General features: G+C 56.7%; 1 protein-coding gene across 5 annotated transcripts in view; it reads left to right on the top strand.

Moving 5' to 3' along the window:
* Positions 1-19,937, top strand: part of GLI2 (GLI family zinc finger 2) — a 259,507-nt gene that overhangs the window by 207,269 nt on the left and 32,301 nt on the right. For all 5 annotated transcript variants that reach the window (XM_023259244.2, XM_045033636.1, XM_045033635.1 and 2 more), the window contains 2 exons: positions 12,602-12,804; positions 16,383-16,568. In XM_023259244.2, the coding sequence (XP_023115012.2) occupies positions 12,602-12,804; positions 16,383-16,568 (389 nt within the window). The remainder of the gene's footprint in view (positions 1-12,601; positions 12,805-16,382; positions 16,569-19,937) is intronic.

Raw genomic sequence — 19,937 nt, 5'->3', positions numbered from 1 at the left:
GGCGGCTTGGCTAGGTCTGGTGGAGTGTGCGGGTCTGGGAACGGGGTGAGTGGAGGGTCGAATGGATCGCATGCGTATAAAGACGTATGTCGGCCGCAGAGCAGGCCTGTCGGACGGGCTGGGGCGGGCCAGGAGGGAGCCTGGGCAGCAGACAGACGGAGCAGCCCAGATGAGCCCACTGGGTGACAGGGAGACAACCACCGGGCCCCCAGAGACTTCCCAGCAGCCCACACAAGTTCACGACCAGCCCTGCGGTCTCTCAGCTCCCCACCACAGAGCCCCCGTCCGCCCAGCCAGCTTCTAACCAGAAGCCAACCATCCTCTTTAAGATTTAGGCTTATTAAATATTGAAGACATACAAAAGGATGAGCAAAAGCATGGTTAAGATATAAAAGAGTAGGGGTGCCTGGGTGGTTCAGTCTGTCGAGTGTCCGAATCTTGATTTCAGCTCAGGTCATGATCGCAGGGTTGTGGGAGGGAGCCTTGTGTTGGGCTCCACACTGAGCATGGAGCCTGCTTAAGATTCTCTCTCTCTCTCTCTCTCTCTCTCTCTCTCTCTCTCTCTCTTTCTGTCTCTTTCTGTCTCTCTCTCTCCCTCTCTCTCCCTCTGCCCTTCCGGCCCCCAGCTCTCTCTGTGGGAAAAAAAAGATACAAAGAGTAGGAACATCATACGTGTCGTTCCCCGCCCAGGCGAGGGACTGGGGACACGCCAGCACCTTTAGGGTCCTTATGTGCCCCTCTGCTGCCCTGCCCCAGGCACCCTCACTTCCACCACTCAGATTTATCATCCCCTTGCATCCATGATGGTTCCACTCTATGTCTGATTCCCCTAAGAACACATCGTTTAGTTTTGCTTTGCATGCTCGATATAAACAGAATCATTGCAAGTGTATTCGCTGGGAACCTACTTTCACGGGTCAAATTATGTTCCAGAGATTCAGCCGTTAATGCATGGGGCTCTTGGGTGGTGAATTCTCATGACTCTGAAGCAGTCTGTATTGACAGGCATCCGGGCCGTGTCTTTGTTTTTGCAACTTCAAACATCATCGCGGTGAACGCGCCTGTACCATCCTCTGGGCCCCACGTATGGCTGGCTGTTCTTTAGAATAAATGTGTGTCTGGGAATGAAATTGCTGAGTCATGGGGTGTTCACGTTTTAACGCTGGATGTTGCCAGACTTTTTCTGGGAGGTTTCGCCTCCAACAGGGTTTGAGACTCGGCTTGCTCCACATCCTTGTTAGCAGGGTAATGTCAGCAACATTTAATTTTTTGCCACAATTTTGGTGTCTCCTGTGATTTGGATTTTCTCTTTTCCTGATTACTGGTGAAGCTGAGCATCCTTTCGTCTGTTTACTGGCCAGTAACGTTTCCTTCTTGCGAAGTGCCTGTTGAGCTGTTTTGCTCATTTCTGTATGGAGGTGCCTTTTTTCATATTGATGTGAATAAGCATTGTATATAGTAAGGCCACTCATTCCATAATTAGTTATCGGTGTTGCAAATATCCTCTCTCAGTTTGTGCTTGTTCTTTTCAATCCCACGATGAGGTGTCTGCGCGAAGGGCAAGTCAGGTGATGGACTTGGGAACCCAACTCAGGTTCCCAACGAACACACTTCCTGGTTCCCCACACATTCTCCTCCCACCCAGCTGTGTGGTCTGACTTTTCAGCTCCGGGACTCTGGTAGCTGTTTCCCGATACGACCTGCTCTTTGTTCAGTTATTCTCCTGCCTCGGAACCCCAGGTCTGCGGCACTCACTGCCTCCTTTCCGTTTCTCTGTAAGAATTGAGGCCCAGTTTCAGGTGCCACCTCCCGCAGGAAGCCATCTCAGATGGCCCCAGCAGAATGAGTAAATTCTTTCCCTCCCACCCTCTTTCTGTTCCAGTACTTTGTATACTGTTGGTAGGCTACAGTTACTGTCCACTCCCCTCTGCGACCCCAGAGGTCCCAGCGTGGTGATTCTGTCAAGGCGCTGAAGTAGACTGCAGGCTTAGGGGGCTGTAATTTCCCAAACTCATGGCTGGATCCCCAGGTTCATCGCCCTAACGGCTGGTCATCAACATAGCCTCATGGGGACTCACACTTCTCTGCTGAGATCTGTGCAAGCATGGGTTCAAGGTGAACCTTGGGAATGTCAGAGTTGACCAGACACCCCTGGTGCAGCAATTGTCAGGCAGGTTTCTTATTTCCTCGGCATGGGATGCTGGCCGAGTCTTCCTCAGTACCCCCAGCTCCCCACCCAGTGCCCTCAGAGGCCCACACTCAGTGAACATCGGCCAACAGCGGGACGAACGCATGAACCCACGAACAAATCACTGAATGGCTGGATGCTGTGGTCCCAGGCCCTGTTTACAATTATCCTTTCTGCTGATTGATAGAGCTTCCCCACACGGGCAGAGGGCAGCGCAGGTGCATGGGAACATGCAGATTTTCACAGAAAATGAACTGGGCTCTGATTTGGAGAGGGGCAGTTCCCCAGCGCTTTCCCAAAGAATGTCAGTTTGCATCTCTTTACCCTTGCAAACCCCCTGGGTATATATTCTGAATGGGACCTGATTTCTGGAACTTTTTAAATTCCTATATATACGGAAAGCGCCAGAAGCAAGCTTGCCAGTGTGCACTCTCACACACCCCGAATGAACCAAACAAACAGAAGACCGAGAAACAACAAAAACCCTTGCAGGAGAGATTGAAGTCCACCCAGAGGAGCTCATCGGCCGTCTATCTGCTATCAGGCATAGGGCCGCGAGCGTTGACACATGCCTGGCCCTGGTGCTAAGGAGCCCTGGCTCGAGGAGGTTCAGAGCAGGAAGACCAGCTTTGGGGTATTCGTTGGCCTTCTAGCAGATCAGTGGGCCCAAGGCCAGCTGCCTAGTGTTTCCCAGAAAGTGGGTGCCTGGCCCTGAGCGGCTGGGTAACGGCAGAGGGGTCACAGCCTCCCTACCCTGAGCCCTCTGACTCCACCCATGGCCCTGTGATCCTGGTGGGTGGCGGCCTCTCAGCCCAAAGGCGGGATAAGTACATGCGAGCCAGCGGTCTCCAGGGCGGGAGGGGCTGGCATGTCAGGGCTCCGTGCAGGGCGCGTTCAGCTATGGGGAGCCAGTGACCGTGTAATCCGGGTGGCAGCAGGAAGGCACGCTGCGGAGCCCTGTGAGCGTGCTCAGATGCCCTCCCAGCGTGGAGGGGAGTTTCCCCTTCCTCCCCAGCTTGCTGCCAACGGAGCGCCCACGGGGGGCCAGGCCACTCCAGGAAATAACACACAGACCCTGGTCTCTGAGGTCTGAACAGTCTCGGAAGACAGGTGACGGTAATAGTGACAGTGATGTCAGGATCTCCCACGGGCCTCTACTCCACACCAGCACAAAATGCTTTACATACTGTCTTGGCTCCCAGCAAGCTGCCGCAAACTCAGTGGCTTAAAACAACAGAAATGGATTGCCTCGCGGTTTTGGAGATCAAGAGTCCAAAGTCATTATCACTGGGCTGAAATCAAGGCATTGGCAGGGCCGTGCTGCCTCCGTAGGCTCTAGGGAAGGATTTATCCTTGCCTCCTCCAGCCTCTGCAAGGCCACCAGTGTTCCTTGGCTTGTGGCCGCATCCCTCCAGCCTGTGCCCCCGTGATTACGCTGCCTCCTTCTCTTCTGCGTCCCTCTGCCTCTCTCTATTCTAAGGACACTTGCTCTGGCGTTTAGGACCCCCCTGATAATCCATAATGTCCCCTTACCTTAATCACACCTGCCAAGCCTTTTTTTGTTGCCAATACAGTGATATTAGCAAGGGATGAGGAAGGACATAGATGCATCTTGGAGAGACAAGGTCAGCCCCCCATGCTCACTTGCCCTCTGCTTCCCACCACGTATTTGTAAGAGCGCCATTGCGGTCGCTGTTTATAGATGAGCACACAGGTTCAGAGAGGTGCCTGAACTGCTCCAAGCCACACAGCTAGGAGTGAGCTGAGCTGGAATCCGGGCTTTCTGCCTCAATGCCTATGCCATTCACTGGACACACTCTCTGCTTCATTCATTCATTCATTCATTCACGCAGCAGCCACATGTTAAGCATGCTGTCCGAACCCCGGTGGGCACAGGAGGGGGTGCTGGGGAAGCAAGTGAGCAGGAGTGGACCTGAGCTTGCTCCCTGGCTGCCCGTCCAAGGCAGGGGACAGGCCCTGAGGGGCTCACTGCAGGTGCCCAGTGCTCGGCCAGGATGGACGTGCTCAGGGTCCGGGGAAGGAGCTGTCCTCCACAGGAGTGTCTCACGAGGGCCCTGACCTCCATGTGGAGCTAGGAGGCTTCTTGAGCAAGGGGGCCCTGAGCTGGACCCTTGGAGGGAGAGGTTGGAGGTTAGCTGGGGACCGAGGCAGGGCACGACTGGAGTAGCAGGTGTGGCACGGGCCCAGAACCAGAGCGGAAGCACAGGGAGGGTGGACAGGAGAGGCAGGTGCGTGACCACACAGGATCTCTCCTGCTGCTACCACAGCTTTCAGTCGCCCTGAGAAGCAGGCCAGAGCTGAGGTTCGTAGGCCTGCAGCCCCAAGCGGCCAGACCTCTCCTTCCTCAACCTCAGCAAAGGCCCCTAGAGCGGGCTGTGGCTGTGACCCCTAACACCGGGTCCCGGGGTTCCAGTCCAGCTGTGCCGCTGACCTCACCACAGCTGTGCCACTGCTGCTTTGGGTCTCAGTAGTGCTGTCGGTGAAATGGGACACAAAGCGTCCATCCCTGCCTGTTTCTGGCCCGACTGACCTGCCCCAGGGAAAGGTCCATCAGGAGCCTCTCTGGGTTGCCAAGGGTCCTTCCTACTGGCTCCTGGCCCCCACATGGGAGAGTTTGCCCCAGTGGCTCCTGCTGAGTCTGAGTGAGTCAGCATCCCTCAGCTCTGCATTGTTCTGCTTCTCCAAACAGCACCGTGGGTGGGGTACGGGTGCCCCATCCCTGCACTTCTGCCCCTCCTCCCACCGCAGTAAGGAGCGCGTTGGTACCTGCCCCTGCACCCTGGCTCAGGCTGTGCGGTGGGTCAGATGCCCTCCCTATCCCTGCCATCAAACACAGTCCTACTCACCCCTGCAGCCCCACAGGAGCCATACACCCTTTCGGGGGCACATCCCCATCCTACCAGCTCCCAGGGATGGTGCCCATACCCAAGCATGCAGGCATGCTGACTCGGGCCCAGCCACTTTGGTGCTGAGCCGTGTGTGGCTGTGTGGAGGTCTCATCGCCTTGGCCTTGCCTTCTCTCTCCCTCCAAAACTCTTGAGCCAGCACATGCGGAGGGGCCCAGGACTTGTTGGAAGATAGCACTGGGTCCACTCCGTTCTCTGAGTGTCTTCCCTTTGCTCATCTGTTAAATCTGTAAAAACATGTGGTGAGCACGGGGTGGGCATCTCCGAGGCACCCGGGGATGCACTGCGCACTTCGCTTACGGGGCTCATTCCATGCCATGGCAGCGCTCGGTCAGGCCCTAGTGCCCCATTCCCTGCAGGCAAGGTTGTGGAGGCTCAGGGCAGAGGGCACAGCCAAGGTCCGCAGTAAGTGGCAGGGCTATAATTCAGACCCAGAAAGCCCAGGTCCCACCTGCGAGTGTGGGCCGCTCCCCTCAGCCTGCACCCCACCCCAGCTGGGGTCGGCTCGAGGACCAGCTGAGGCAATGTCTGCAAAGAGACACCAAGCTGAACTTGTCGAGGGCGGACGGCTGAGGCGGGAGCTTGCCTTTGGGTGGACCTCTGGGCAACGCGCCAAGCCTGACCTCGCAGAGTCAGAAAGGCCTAGTTTCCACTCCGCTCGGCCACTTAGAGCTCTGCAGCCTTGGGCAAGTCTGGTTAACCCCCCTTGACCCTTGGTTGCCTTCTGTTTAAAATGGAGGTAATACAAGCTGCCTTGCAGAGTTGCTGGATGTGTTGCGTGCAGCCGGTGTTCGGCCAAGGCTGACCCCCCGTGTGCCGCGACTTCCCCATAGCAGCGGCAGGTTAGGGCCAGGACGGCAGCCGTCCAGCTAGGTCTCCGCTTGCTTTCCCCGTTCTTACTCCTCTTCGCGCCTGGCCACCACTCTGGTCTTCGGACCTGACCCAGAAGCCTTGTCCAGCGGCATCACCAGGCCCCCTCCTGGTAGAGGGGGAAGGGAAGAGGGTGGAGGAGAGACCCTGCTCAGGAGTCGCCCTGTCCCGGTCCTCCCTGCAGCTTCCAGGAGGAGCCAGGCCGGCCCTCCTGACCAGCGCCAACACTGGGAGGGCAGGAGTCAACTGCCATAGGATAGGCACCCCAGAGGCTGGGCCCCACTGCAGGCCACTGCCGCCCGTCGCCAACAGGTGCCCACACACCCACATACACGCACACGCATGCACGTGGAGGCAGGGAGGCGGTTGCTGTTCCTCTTACCCAGAGCCCCCCGTTTGTGCCTCATGCCCACACGTCAGCCCCCCCATGCTCACCTGCCCTCTGCTTCCCACCACATATTTGTAAGAGCGCCATTGCGATCGCTGTTTATAGATGAGCACACAGGTTCAGAGAGGTGCCTGAACTGCCCCAAGCCACACAGCTAGGAGTGAGCCTCAGCGGCCCTGGGCGGGACACCTACCACCCTGTCCTTCAGTCCTGCAGGCGGGAGGGTGGACAGGCCCGAGGAACTAGGGCTCCGATCTGCGTTGCAGGATGCTGGGCCCAGGATCACTCTGGGCCAGGAGAGGCAGTGTTAGTCAAAGCTTGCCTTGGCTGTTGCCTATGATAGAAAAACTTAGCTCAAACTGGCTTAAACGAATAAACAAGCGCATAGGGTGAGATAACTGAAAAGGCCAATGCTACTAACTTCTGGCGAGGCTGGATCTGCACTAGGAGCACCTAGTCCACTGCTAGCTTAAGCTTATGCCCGTCTCTGAAATGATCACCGTACATGGGAATGTGGAATGCTCTGATCAGCTGAGCTCAGGTCACATGGCCCCCACCCCCAGGAGAAAAAGCAGAGTGGGTCCAGTGGGTCCAGTACAGATCCAGCCCAAAGTGCTCTGTTCCTCCATCAAGGCGTAGCCTTCGCTCACACAGATCCTTATACTCTGGCCTTTCTTTGCATGTGCTGCTTCCTTTATTCGTAATGCACTTCCTCACGAATTCCTACTGACCCTTCAGAACCCCTCGCAAATGTCACCTCCTCTGAGAAGCCTTCCCTTACGCTTATGTGCAGAGTTAGATAATTTTTTCCTCTGCCGGAGCCTTTATCAGACTGCCTGATGCTTACCTGATTTGGGGGTCTGCCTCTTCCACTAGGGTTCCTGGCTCCCTATAGGTCCTGGGCACAGAGCAAGCGCCCAGGTCCATTTTGTCGGGGATGTGAGCAAATACACAAAGGAACAAATGGTAGAATCAGGCTCAGGTGAGCTCAGAGTTGGACTGCAGGGGAGAAGGCAATGCTTAAGAGCAGTGTCCAAGCTGAGCAACTTACAGTCCAGTTGATGTCGGCCTGCAAGGCCACCTCCTTGAGTCTCTGCTCAGTTGCCGGAATTCAAGGCCTGGACAGGCCATCACTGAGACCTGGGTTGGGCCCCCATGGCCAGTGGCATAGAAATGGAAGAAGAAAGGGAAGTTGTGGCTGGGGGTCAGCCTTAAGTGCTGGGTCAGGTTTCATCAACAGACGTCTGTCCTGGTGTCAGCTCACAAATGCTGGTAAGCACCCAGCAGGCATGGAACCTTCAGTTGGGCCCCGGGACGGGACCAAGAGACCCCGGGTCCCTGAAGGACCTGCCTAGAAAGTTGGCGGTATTGCTGTGATTTCGGAAGCTCCCTGCTCCCCCACACGCATTAATATGTTTGGAATTCTGCCATTTGAGATTCATTCCTTTGGCTTTATTTGGTCTGTCAAAATGGCAATCTCTTGGAACCTTTGTGCCCCTGGATCCTTATCGGTCATTCACAACACAGTGCGAGGGAGAGGTTCTGGCTCCTTCTTGAGAGCTGGATTGGATTGTGCATGGTGATGGAGTGGAAACGAGGACAGAAAAAGAAGCTGACGCAGAGTGGGGAGGAAGCTGTCCTGCTCTCGTGTGTTGCCCCTCTCTGATCCTGCACCCACCTGAGCCCTGCTCACAAGAAACCACAGTCATCAAGAGCACCCGTTTCTCTCCCGAAGGGATGGGCACAGCACAAGCGTGGGCCTAGCCCCACCTCGGTTGGTTGTGGTTCTACTATCTGGAATCTGAGTGACCTTGGGCAAGAGACCTTGCCTTCCTGGGTGTGTTCTCATCCGTAAAATGGGCATGAAGTGCCTTCTTGGTGAATTTTTTACTGGGATTAAAAACGGAACTACGTGCACGATGTCCTTTGACAGCTGGCATGCAGTCACCCCTATCTTGAGGAGCTGTCAGGTGAGGGCACAGCAAAGTGTCACCGTACAGAGGGGACATCTGGGGAGCCTTCCCAGAGGAGGCGTCTGGACAGTCATCCACAGCTGTGTTGGCTGGTGAGCCTCTTGTTCTGGATTCTGGGTGCCCAGGTCAGTAGTTTCTCCCTACCCCAAGATGACTTGTTGCAGAGAAAGGAAGGGTAGAGAATTAATGCCTGCTAACCCCCTGCCATGCACCTAGCACTGGTCTTTGTGTGCCGTTCTGGGAGGCACCGGGGAGGGGCAGCATGCTGGCTGAGGCCCCCCAGCTAGGTGGGAAAGGTCAAGGTTAGCAAAAGAAAACCAGTGCTTTGGAAGGCCCAAGCAGTGCCCAGGTGCCGGTCCTGCCCCACTGCTTCCTGGCCCCTCAGTCCCCTCAAACAGCTTCCAGAATCCAGCCCCGCTCCTCATGTAAAGGAAGAACATTTGGTTGTGCCTGTGCTAGAGCTCTGCTGACCTAGATCCCACGGCCTCCAGGCCAAGAGTGACAGCACTCCCGGCACTGGGAAGAGCAAAGGGTTGTTCTGTGTGCCCTTGAATCAGCCCTCTGAGCTGACCTGTCTCACCAGCACACCCTGTGAAAACTCCATTGTGGTAGGGGGAGGGGCGGGGGGGGAGGGTGGGCAGTGGCCTCTCTCAGCTCCACTCCCCGTCACACCAGGGAAATGGGTCCTTGGCAGTGTTCTCTGTGGGGGTGGGCAGCCCCTGGGATGAGGGGAGCACTATCCCGGGAGCGAGGAGGACTTGGTGGAGTCTTAGCCTGCGTCTCTCTGGCCACACAGCATGGAGGGTGACTTCCCCTCTGGGCCCAGTGTCCTCATGAGCTCCCTGTTCCCTTGAGGGCCGCAGAGGTCACTGTCCCCTGAGGGGCAGTACGGAGGTGTGAAGACATGTCCCTGTTCCGGGGGGGACTCAGGCCCCACCCACCACCTCCAAGCCCAACTGCTAGGTTGGGTTGGATTCCAGCCCCTGCCAGGGCAGGTCAGCCCCCCAGGGGTGCGCTTGTTAACCATGACAACACCTCTCTCCAGCCTCTTGCTTCGGAGACACTCATCTGGTCAGTGGAATGGGGTCACCTCGGACAGACTGGGGCTGCCGTGTGCCCTAAACGTGTTCCTTTAAATCCCCATATAGTCACTGGTTTGTCTCTTGAGGCCTCAGCTGTTGTCACTATGCCCTACAAGGAGACCCTGGTGCCAGGGAGGCTTGGACAGGCCACTAAGGCCACCGGCTTCCATGACCATAGGCTGCTGTGACCTCAACCCTGGCCAGCATCCTGCAGACCCTGGGAAACTCGTGTGTTTCAGGGGTGGGGGGCGGGGGGGAAGGACAAAGGGGTCTGAGGACAAGAGGTGCCTCACACCGTTCTCCAGAACACCCTGCGTTGACTGAAGTGGGCTCAGCCTTCCGGAATGTTTACCCTTCAATCCCAGATCTGTGCGCAGGAGTCAGAGGTCTCCTCCCCGCCCCGCAGGCCCGGCCCACAGGTGTTATTCTCCGAGTATGGTCTTCATAGAACACCTGTCCTGTCGCGGGAGTGTGAGTGTCCATCCTGCCCCGGTCACCACGCCCGAGGCAGCGCGACTGGCCCTTAGCAAGAGGACGAATTAGTCTGGTTCCCTTTCCTCCGCACCCTTGGACACATAGCACCCCTGCCTAGAGCAAAGACGTCTCTTAAGCTCCTTGTTCTTAATGCAGTTCACTCACAGGTGGACTGGGCTGGGCAGGCAGCCTGTGAGGGAGAGCAGCTTGAGGCCGTGACTCGTGACTTACCCCGGAGACTCCCTTCTGCTGAGTTCAGGGCCTGGCAGTCATACTTGTAGCCGTCACTGAAATGCCCCTACGATGCTAGTTCCCTGCCCAGTGCTAGTGTGTAGAGGGACCTCAGATGGAACCCCGTTCCCTGGGAGATGGGCCCGTTAACCCAAGACCAGCAGCAGACACCCCAGGGGTAGCAGGGAGGAAGGAGCAGAGAGCTCACGCCTGGGCGAGGGGCTCCAGGGAAGGTGTCCCCGAGGCAGTTCCCTCCCCTGGGCTTACAAGGTAGAGAAGGGATTTGCCTTATAAGGTGCAGGAGGGCATCGGAGGCCAAGAATCGGTGTGGGCAGAAGCACACCAGTGTGAACGTGGCCTGGCAGGTTGGTCGGGTCTGCGCGTCCATTGCAATCACATCTGCAAAAGCTAGAAACCGATGTAGCAGAATGCTTAGGCCCTCCCAGCGGGGAGTTTGTGAAACCCAGATGTTAAGACATCTGGATGTCACCTGCTTGGGTCCCGGCGTGCACGGTGTCGCAGGCACGGTTTTCGGGCACTGTTAAACACAAGCAGTAATTATCTGTGGTTCGCTGCAGCCAGTGGACAGACCATCCCCGCTCTGAAGTAACCAATCCTAACAATGCCCTTGCCCACATCCAAGGCCAATCCCATGGGGGAGGTTTTGACAGCCTCTGGGGCACACCTGGGTTTTGCCCTCCAAGTGTGGCACTGATGCTGTGATAACAGCTCTCGTTTACCAGCTGACGGCTGTGTCTCAGGTACCGTTTGGCGGACTTGCATCCCTAGGGCAGCCTCATGAAAAAGGCATTATTATCTCCGTATTCCAGTGGAGGAAATTGAGGCTTGCAGAGGTTAAATCGCTTGCTCGTGTGACTGAGCTGATAACGGCTGAGATCCTAACGCGGGTTCGGCTGCTGCTAACACATATTCTTTTCTTTGCACTGCGTCGGATCACAGGGAGACCCCACGTTCTGAAAAAGTGGAAATTGTATCTTGGTAAATTTGGTCACCCGTGACTCAGCTGTGGTTTCATAGCTACTTCTCTTCTAAAGCCCGATTTTTCTTTAATGGGCAAGTCTTGGGGTAGGTGACCTCAGATCACCCCTGCAGCCAGCATGCGAACAACCGCCTAGAAGCCCCAAGTGAGCAGCAGACCTAGTGGAAAGACCCCGTCCTTGTGTCGAGTGGAGTCCGCGCCCCCTGGAGGACTGAGCAGGGGACATGGAGGTGGCCCTCGGCCACGCCAGCCGGGCCACAGGGACCAGGCCAAGTGCATGCCTCACCTTTGGTGGGCACCCAAGAAGTGAGGCTGTGTTAGCATTAAAAGGAATTCCAAAAGGAGCACCTGGGTGGCTCAGTCGGCTAAACATCCACCTCTTGATTTCAGCTCAGGTCACCATCTCACAGTTCATGGGTTCAAGCCCCACGTCGGGCTGCATGCTGAGAGTGCAAAGCCTGTTTGGATTTTCTCTCTCTCCCTCTCTTTCTGTGCCTCTACCCCCTCCCAAAATAAATAAATAAACGTTAAAAAAAAATCCGTGTAAGGAGAACTAAAAGGATATTGCAGAATTTTATTGCAGCTCAGCATTCCAGAACTCTTCTTGAACCCTGCTCTGCTCCTTCGCAATTAATCCTGTGGCTGGGTGCTCCACAGCAGCAACTACCCCTCTAAACCAAAGTTCTCTACTTTCAGGGCATCTCCCGATTCCTCCCTTTCTCTCAATTCTGTTAGGAACGTGAGCTCTTTGGGGCACCTGGCTGGCTCTTGATCGTGCAACTCTTGATCTCGGGGTTGTGAGTGTGAACCCCACGTTGGATGTAGAGATTCCTTAAAACTAAAATCTTTAGGGGCGCCTGGGTGGCTCAGTGGGTTAAGCATCCCTTGACTTCGGCTCCGATCATGATCTCATGGTTTGTGGGATTGAGCCCTGAGTCAGGCTCTGCATAGTGCAGAGCCTGCTTGGGATTCTTTCTCCTTCTCTCTCTGCCCCGCCCCCTGCTTGCACGCACGCTCTAAATAAACAAACAAAGCAACAAACTTTTGAAAAAAAAAATATATTTAAAAACAAAAAGGGAATGAGCTCTTTGCATCTTGCCCTTGGTGTTAGAGTTCTCATGTTCTGTTTTGCATTCATATAGAATGCATGCATCCAGTCATTTAATAAAGAGTTGTGTTATTTCTGTTTGTCCAGCTTTGAGCAGGTACTGGGGAAGCCGTGGGACAGTGTGGCCCATTGAGCCTGTGGTCCCGCAAATCCAAATGTGTGTATGACGAATTTCATCGCCAACACCAGATCGGCCGGTGGGCAGCCGCACCAGCACACAGGAGTTTTCAACCCGCATGTGCCAGCCAATGTGTGCGACTTCAGACTACTACGAGGACCGAGCCCGCGTCTCAGCCGGGTCCCCCACACGTCCTTCTACGACTGGCCATGCCTTCTTACACTGCTCCTTTGTCTTTGCAGGCCTCCTGCCCTGAGTGGCAGCCCCATTATCTCCGACATCTCGTTGATCCGGCTTTCCCCACACCCCGCCGGCCCCGGGGAGTCCCCCTTCAACGCCCCCCACCCCTACGTGAGCCCCCACATGGAGCATTACCTCCGTGCCATGCACAGCAGCCCCACACTCCCCACGATCTCTGCGGCCCGGGGCCTTAGCCCCGCTGATGGTGAGTAGGGCCTGGGGGACTGGGGGACAGGGCCACTAACCCTAACAGTGTTGATTCCCCAGCCCCAGTCCTCTGGGACAACAGTGAGCAGGCTGACATTCCTCCCCACCACCCTGAACAACGGGTGTTCAGTAAGTGGCGAGAGCCAACACGGTCTGGGGACCATTGTTCTTGAGAGGTGTTCCGTAAACACCTTTTTGCATGCAAATTATGTACAATAATGGCCGGGTGTGTTTGTTCTTGTAGATCTTATCAGAGGTGAGAACTATTTGGTTGCAATAAACCAAACTCTGCTTCTGGTTAAGTAGAGGGGGCGTTGGATCCCGTCTCATGGGCCCCCAGAGCAGAAGGAGGACAGCGCGGGGCTGGCTTCTGCCCCTTGCAGGTCAACACGTGGCCTCCAAGTGACACCCCAAGCCTCCACATGTGAGCACTGATGGCCTGGTGTGTCTCAGGTCAGATGCTTGAGAGAGAATTGCCTGGTCCAGCTGGGAGATCAGATGCCCCTCCTCCCCCCACCCCCCAGTCCAGTTAATTTGAGACACGTCACGGGACGCAAATATGGTTTTCAGATCTAAAATGTAGTACTTCCAAAAACAATGTGCTACTTCCAGCCCCATCGCCATCTCACCGATGCACCCGTACAAACACACACACGCACACGCACACGCATGCACCTACACACTCACGCTGGACGCTAGTAAGCACATTTGGGAGCTGGCCCCGCCCATCCTGTCATCCCGGAAGTGCTCCCACCCCACCCCGTGCTTGGAGCGCTGTCCCCATGGTACCCGGTGGCCACTTACTGCTGCCATTTTTGTCAAAAAACAACCAGGTTGCATCTTCTCAGAATCTGCCCACTGAAACTATCGGGCAGAGGGACGTTCCAGAGGCCAGACATTTCTAAGGACTTTGCACTCAGGAGCCCGTGGGCAGAGGCTCCGGGAAACACGATCCCAGCGGGTCCCTCCTAACCACATCCTGTCCTCACCAGGGGCGATGTGCCCTCTCCCACTTTGTGGATATGACTGGAAGCTGGAGCTGAGTCCCGGACCTGAGAGGCTCAGGTTGGAGTTTCACAAGGAAAAGGACTCCAGCCTCCAAATACACAGAAAGGACTATCTGACTCGTCGCTCTAGCCATGTGTTTTGCACTTCGCCTCGTCTTTACCACCAAGAAACCAGACGAGGCAACTGCCAGCAACTACAGGACGTGAAAGTGGCTGGCTGCAGTGTGGCCGTTCTGAAGTGACTCCCAAGGGGTCGGACCCCAGCCCTGAAATCTCCACGGCGAAGCGTTTCGCTGCCTCCACATTGAGCCGCCGACTCCGGAACGTGGGCCTGTGCTTCTCCACACCTCTGCTGATGACCCAACCAGCGATGCGCTGGCGCAGAGCGTGAGGATGCTGCCCTGGCCTTGAACCTCGCACGCGGTGCAGTGCGCTGAACCGTGCCTGCCCCCGGGAAGATGTGTCCACACCCCACTACCCGAACCTGAGAGTGTTGCCTCATTTGGAAAAAAGGCCTTTGCAGATGTGATTTACTTGGGGATTTTGAATGAGGAGATCATCCTGGAATGTCCGCGTGGGCCTTAAATATAACGATAAGTGTCCTCACAAGAGACATATGAGAGAACAACGCATAGATGGGAGAGATGTGGCCACCGGCCAAGGAAACTGGGAACCCCCAGAAGCTGGAGGAAGAAGCACAGAACAGATTATCCCCTCGAGCCTCTGCAGGGAGTGTGACCCTGCTGACACCTTCACGTCGGACTTCTGGCCTCCAGGACTGTGTTGTTCGAACAGCAGTCAGCGCTGAGTTTGTACTTACGAACCTGTTATGGCAGGTGTAGGAGATTAAGACACATGGCTCGTGGGTCAGAGGCCCTGAGAGATGTCTCTAGAAGAGACAAGGACACAGTAGTTTCAGTGGATAATGGTGTAGCCCATCCCTTGAAGGAGGGACTTAGAGTTGTGGAGCACTGATTTGATGCCTGATTTCCATATAAACGTCGCCGTGGCTCCTGTCACGCCCACTTATCCTCTGCCCCAGTCCCTTGAGAAAGCAGGCATGGGGCCAGCTCCAGAGGGCACTTGGCTAATTTGCAGACTGAAACCCTGAGACCTCGCTGGCCCTGAACCAAGCTCCCAAGTGAGTAAAGACAGCACGACAGGCTCACAACGCCTGTGTGTCAGCCCCAGCACTTGCCCACACGAGGCCCGGAAAGTTCATCAGCTATGAGAGGTAGCGTCTGCCAGACCGCGTGTGCTCTGAGGACAAACGGGCCCTCCAGGGAAGGCTTCAGGGAGGAGGCGGACATCCAGAAGGAAGGGGGACGGGAGGGTGTTTCAGGCATGGACAGGGTAGGCAGAGGCCGTGGGGCATCATCCCGGCTGCAGGCCAGGGCTCTCTCTCTAGTGGATACGGCAGAAGTTGAGGAAGAGGAGGAGGGTGACTGCTTCCATTGACTGGCTTCTCTCTGCCCAGGGCATACGGATGAGATCTTTGCTTTTTGCCAAGGCAAAGAGCAGAGACTGCCAGAGTCCCCATCTGCCAGTTGGTGGGGGGAGGGTGGTAATGGTGGCCCTGAGGTCATAGCACATGGGGATGCTGACACTGAGAATGAACGTGAGTCCCTCAGCACTGCCCGCACAGGCCCAGCAAGCACTCAGCACCATGCCGGCCATCACTGACATTTTGAATAGTAACTTGAGTCGTGAGTATTAGTGCCTCCGTGTTACGGATGGAAAACTGAGGCAGCTGAGAAAGGAGGCCCCTTCCCAGTTTTGCACACCTGGTGAAAGGCAGGACTCTCAATGGGTACGTGTGGCTCCAAGCTCCGCACCGGAGTGCCAGGCCCCCTCGAAGATGCTCTGAAGTTCATCCTCCCTGCCTCTTGGCTGAGCCTCCGGAGGGGCTGAGTGCAGGGCTGGAGGCAGACAGCTCGGGTCCCGCGGTCGCAGGCCAGGCCGGGAGCTTGATCTGGCTGGGTCCGGGTGATCTCGCCGTGACTGTTCAGGCCAGGCCGACCCCCACAGCGTCTTCGTTTCCGTCTTCGTTTCCTGGGGCGCCTGGGTGGCTCAGTCGGTCAAGCGTCCGACTTTGGCTCGGGTCATGATCTCACAGCTCGTGAGTTCGAGCCCCGCGTCGGGCTCTGTGCTGACAGGTCTGTCTCCCTCTCTCTCTGCCCCTCCCCCACACGCGCTCTGTCTCTCCCTGCCTCTCAAAAATAAAGAAAACTAATAAAAAAAAGTTTACATCTTCGTTTCCTTTTGAAGGCTCTGCTGGACGGTGGACAGGGGATGCTGTCAGCCTGGGGCTCTTGTCTCCTGTGGGGCCTGCACGGGAAGGAAGGGGCGGTTGTTTACGGCTCTGCGGACACGGAGGCGTGCGGGATCTGGGTCCCCATGGGCAGGAACACGCCCCACCCCACCTCGTCTGCTCAGTTGGGGGAGGGGACCCAGGGGCAGAGGAAGGACCGGCGGGCACTAGGGGGAGCTCGCCAAGCCGTATGTGTGTTTCTCTATTTGGTGCCACGTCCTGATGGCTTCTTTCTCTCTCCCTCCCTCCTGCCCACAGTGGCCCACGAGCACCTCAAGGAGAGGGGACTGTTTGGCCTCCCCACTCCGGGCACCAACCCCTCAGACTATTACCACCAGATGACTCTCATGGCGGGCCACCCTGCACCATACGGGGACCTGCTGGTGCAGAGTGGGGGTGCCGCCAGTGCACCCCACCTCCACGACTACCTCAATCCGGTGGATGGTGAGTGCTGGGCGGGGGCGGGGAGCGGGAGAGGGGACGCCGCTCCTTCTGTGGGTGAGGAGCCCTAAGGAGTGGTCTGGGATCCTTGCCATGACTGCTGTCCGCAGGGGACCGAGTCTGAGCAACTCCCACAAACACTTAGGGAGTCGCCGCAAGCCAGGACATGTTTTAGCAATTGCAGACTGGGGAACAAAACACACTCGTTTCTGCTTTCATGGAACTTACAACGTGATAGAGAGAGACAAAGCCAAGAATAGAGTAGGAAGCACTGGGGTGAAGTGGGGGGTGGGGGGTGGGTATAGTCTTGAATGAGGAAATTGAGAAATCCTCCCTGGGAAAATGATATTCAAGCAAGAATTAAAGGAGGTGAGCAGTACAGAAATATGTGGAAAGAATGATCCAGGCAGGGAAACAGCAAGTGCAAAGGGCCTGAGGCAGCAGCATGCCCTCTGAGTTCAAGAAAAAGCCAGGAGGCCAGCATGCCTGGCACCCAGTGAGTGGGCAGGGCAGGAGTAGGGTGAGGCCAGATTTCTGGGGCTGGTTGTGCAGGCTGGTCAGGGCTTGGTAAGACTTTGTCTGGCTTAAGCATCATAGAACCCTTGGAGGGGGATTGGACAGAGGAGTAATGAGACCTGACTTTTTTTTTTTAAACATTGTATTTATTTTTGAGAGAGAGAGAGAGAGAGAGAGAGAGCACGACCAGGGGAGGGGCAGAGAGAGAGGGAGACACAGAATCTGAAGCAGGCTCCAGGCTCTGAGCTGTCAGCACAGAGCCCAACACGGGGCTTGAACTCAAGAACCACAAGATCATGACCTGAGCCAAAGTCGGACTCAACTCACTGAGCCAGCCAGGTGCCCTGAGATCAGACTTATTCTTAAAAGGAGTTCCATTGTGGCTGCTGATCTGAGAAGGCTTAAGGGCAAGGTGGAAGCAGAAGGTCCAGTTAGTGGAGGTGTGGAGAAGCGACCACATTTTAGATAGAGCCACAGGATTTGTCCCCAGACCAGATGAGGAGTTAGGAGGAAAGAAGGGCATCAAGGACAACAGCAGGGTCTTGGGCCTGAGCAATTGGACAGTTAGTGACTGAGCTGGAGGCTGCAGGCAGGGCACGTCTGGCAGGCAGGATATCCAGTGTTCTGGGTGGGTAATGCTCTGGGTGTCCCTAAAATACCAAGTCTTTCCTTCCCACCAAATACTATGCTGATTTCACAGAGGAGCCTGTGGCCTGGCCCCCTGACCATGAGCCCCTGGGATCGGCATGGAGCCCCCGCCTCTTGGAGGAGAGAGGAAGGGGGAAAGGCTAAGTGCCCGCCTCCCCCAGTTAATGCCACTCTACCTGCTGCTCTTGGAGCCTAGCCCAGAGATACCCAGGGATCCAGGCCAGGCAGTGGAGCTAGAAACCACAGCGGCAGGGGGCAGGGGGGGCAGGCGGCTTCTGCACATTTATCCTCCTCCAGCTCTGCCTGGGACGGCTTTTGCAGTCCCCGATGGCAGGGAGCACGCAGGCCCACGGGGAGACCTGCCAGAGAGGGATGGCCTGGTACCTGCCGGGCCGCGTGACTCAGGGTGGGTCCCTGCACCCCTCAGCCCCCTCCTGTCCCCCCAGTACTTCCTGTCCACACCAGCCACTGCAGCTCCCCCTTATTGCCTGGGGCAACGCTGAGCCCCTCACTTCCGAAGACCTGGCTGAGCTCTTGCCTCCTCCAGGACACACGCCTTCTCCCTCCTCTCCCCTCTTCTGGATCCTTCTTGTCTCTCTCTGCCCTTCTCGCCTCACACTTACAAGAGCGACCTCGTGTGGCTGGGGAAGAGCCCTGGAGCCTCTCCCAACACTGGCTCTCACGGCCCCATCACCCTTGACATGGCCTGAGGGATGCCACCAGAATGTGATCCCTGGGTCTGTCCCACCCCTGTGCCTCTCCATAGCCCTCTGGTTCTCCCCACAGGGAGGCGGGCAGCGTGTCAGCAGGTGGCGAGGGTGGGGCTGAAGTAAAGCTGTGTGTACAGGCCACTTGTCAAAATTAGAAACCAGACAACAGGTACAATGCAACTAGTCCTCAAATAGCCACGTCCGAACGTCACATCCCCCCACGCAGGGCCTCCCAAGGCCTCAGGGTGGTCGGCACCAGGCCAGCTGGACGGCGGGCAGACACAGACAAACCACGGCAGAGGGTCTGGTCAGGCAGGTGTCCCCAGAGGGCAGGAGAGGCCGAGTCAGCCAACATGAGCACCTGCCCTGTGCCTGTGTGACAGCCACCTCCATCCTGTGCCTTTCCATACACTCTCCCCTGTGACTGCCCTCAGCCGTCTTCTGAGGCTGGAATTGTCATCTCTACTTTAAGATGAGCACACTGGGGTCGTGTGACTTGCCTAGGCTGTGAGTTGGGGTTTCAAGCCCCGCTGTTTATCACCAACACATTGGCTCTTCCCTTGGGCACACTGCCTCCAGGCAGCACCACACATCTGTCACCCCAAGAGCCATGGCCTCAGGGAGGGCCTGCTGGGCCAGACGTGTTCCAGCTCGGCCTAGAGCAGCCGGGCCAGAGTGGGTGCTCCCCTTTGGGGTGGCCTTGGGAGGGGAGTTGGGGCAGTGAGCTGCAGACACATCTAAGCCAGCACTGCCTGTGTGCGTCCCCACCGTGGGAGATGACCCAAGGGAGCCGGGGGCACCGGATGGGGTCCAGACAGTGATTCCTAGCCCCACATGCCAGTTGGACTAAACACACTACTGAGTAAGGTCGTGCATGTGAACTTGGCCAGTGCCTGGCGTGCAGGAGCGACTCCATCAACGCTACTTCCTGTGTCTTTCTAGCCTTTTCCCTCGTTCACGTCTTCCCCTCCTGTGGGAGTTTTGTCTATCGATTGCCTGTGTCGCTGTCCACCGCGTGCTTAGCCTAGTGCCACAACTCCTCGTGGCCACCGCCCCATGCCTCCCATCCGTCCCAGCCCCAGGCCTGCCACGTCTGAGTCGTCAACCCCCCGCAGCGGTCCTGTTATTCGCCACCTTCCCAGCACTGCCGTTCAGCTCGGGCTCCTCACGGCTGCCTCGCAGTAATTTCTCATCCCCTCCGTCATTCTGCATCCCTGTGGCTTTCGTCACCCTCAGGGCAAGATTCAGGCTCTATAACCCGGCTTGAGTGGCCTTCCCCTGCAGCCTAGTCTTCCCCGCCCCTCCCCCGCCTTGCACACTGCCTCCCCCGCCGCCCGGCTCCAAATGAAGCCTCCCAGACAATTTCTCTGCTCCTTCTGCCTGCAATGCCCCTCCCTGCGGGCTTGACCAGCTCGCTTCTGCTCCGTGTGTTCGGACCCCAGTCAGCCGCCACTTCTGAGACACCACCCGGATCCAGCCCCAGCTCAACCGTGTCAGC

The sequence above is a fragment of the Felis catus genome, chromosome C1 (genome assembly GCF_018350175.1).
Source record: "Felis catus isolate Fca126 chromosome C1, F.catus_Fca126_mat1.0, whole genome shotgun sequence".
NCBI classification, from domain to species: domain Eukaryota; kingdom Metazoa; phylum Chordata; class Mammalia; order Carnivora; family Felidae; genus Felis; species Felis catus.
Note: the sequence above shows the minus strand (reverse complement) of the source record. Positions and strands in the feature narration are given on the sequence as shown.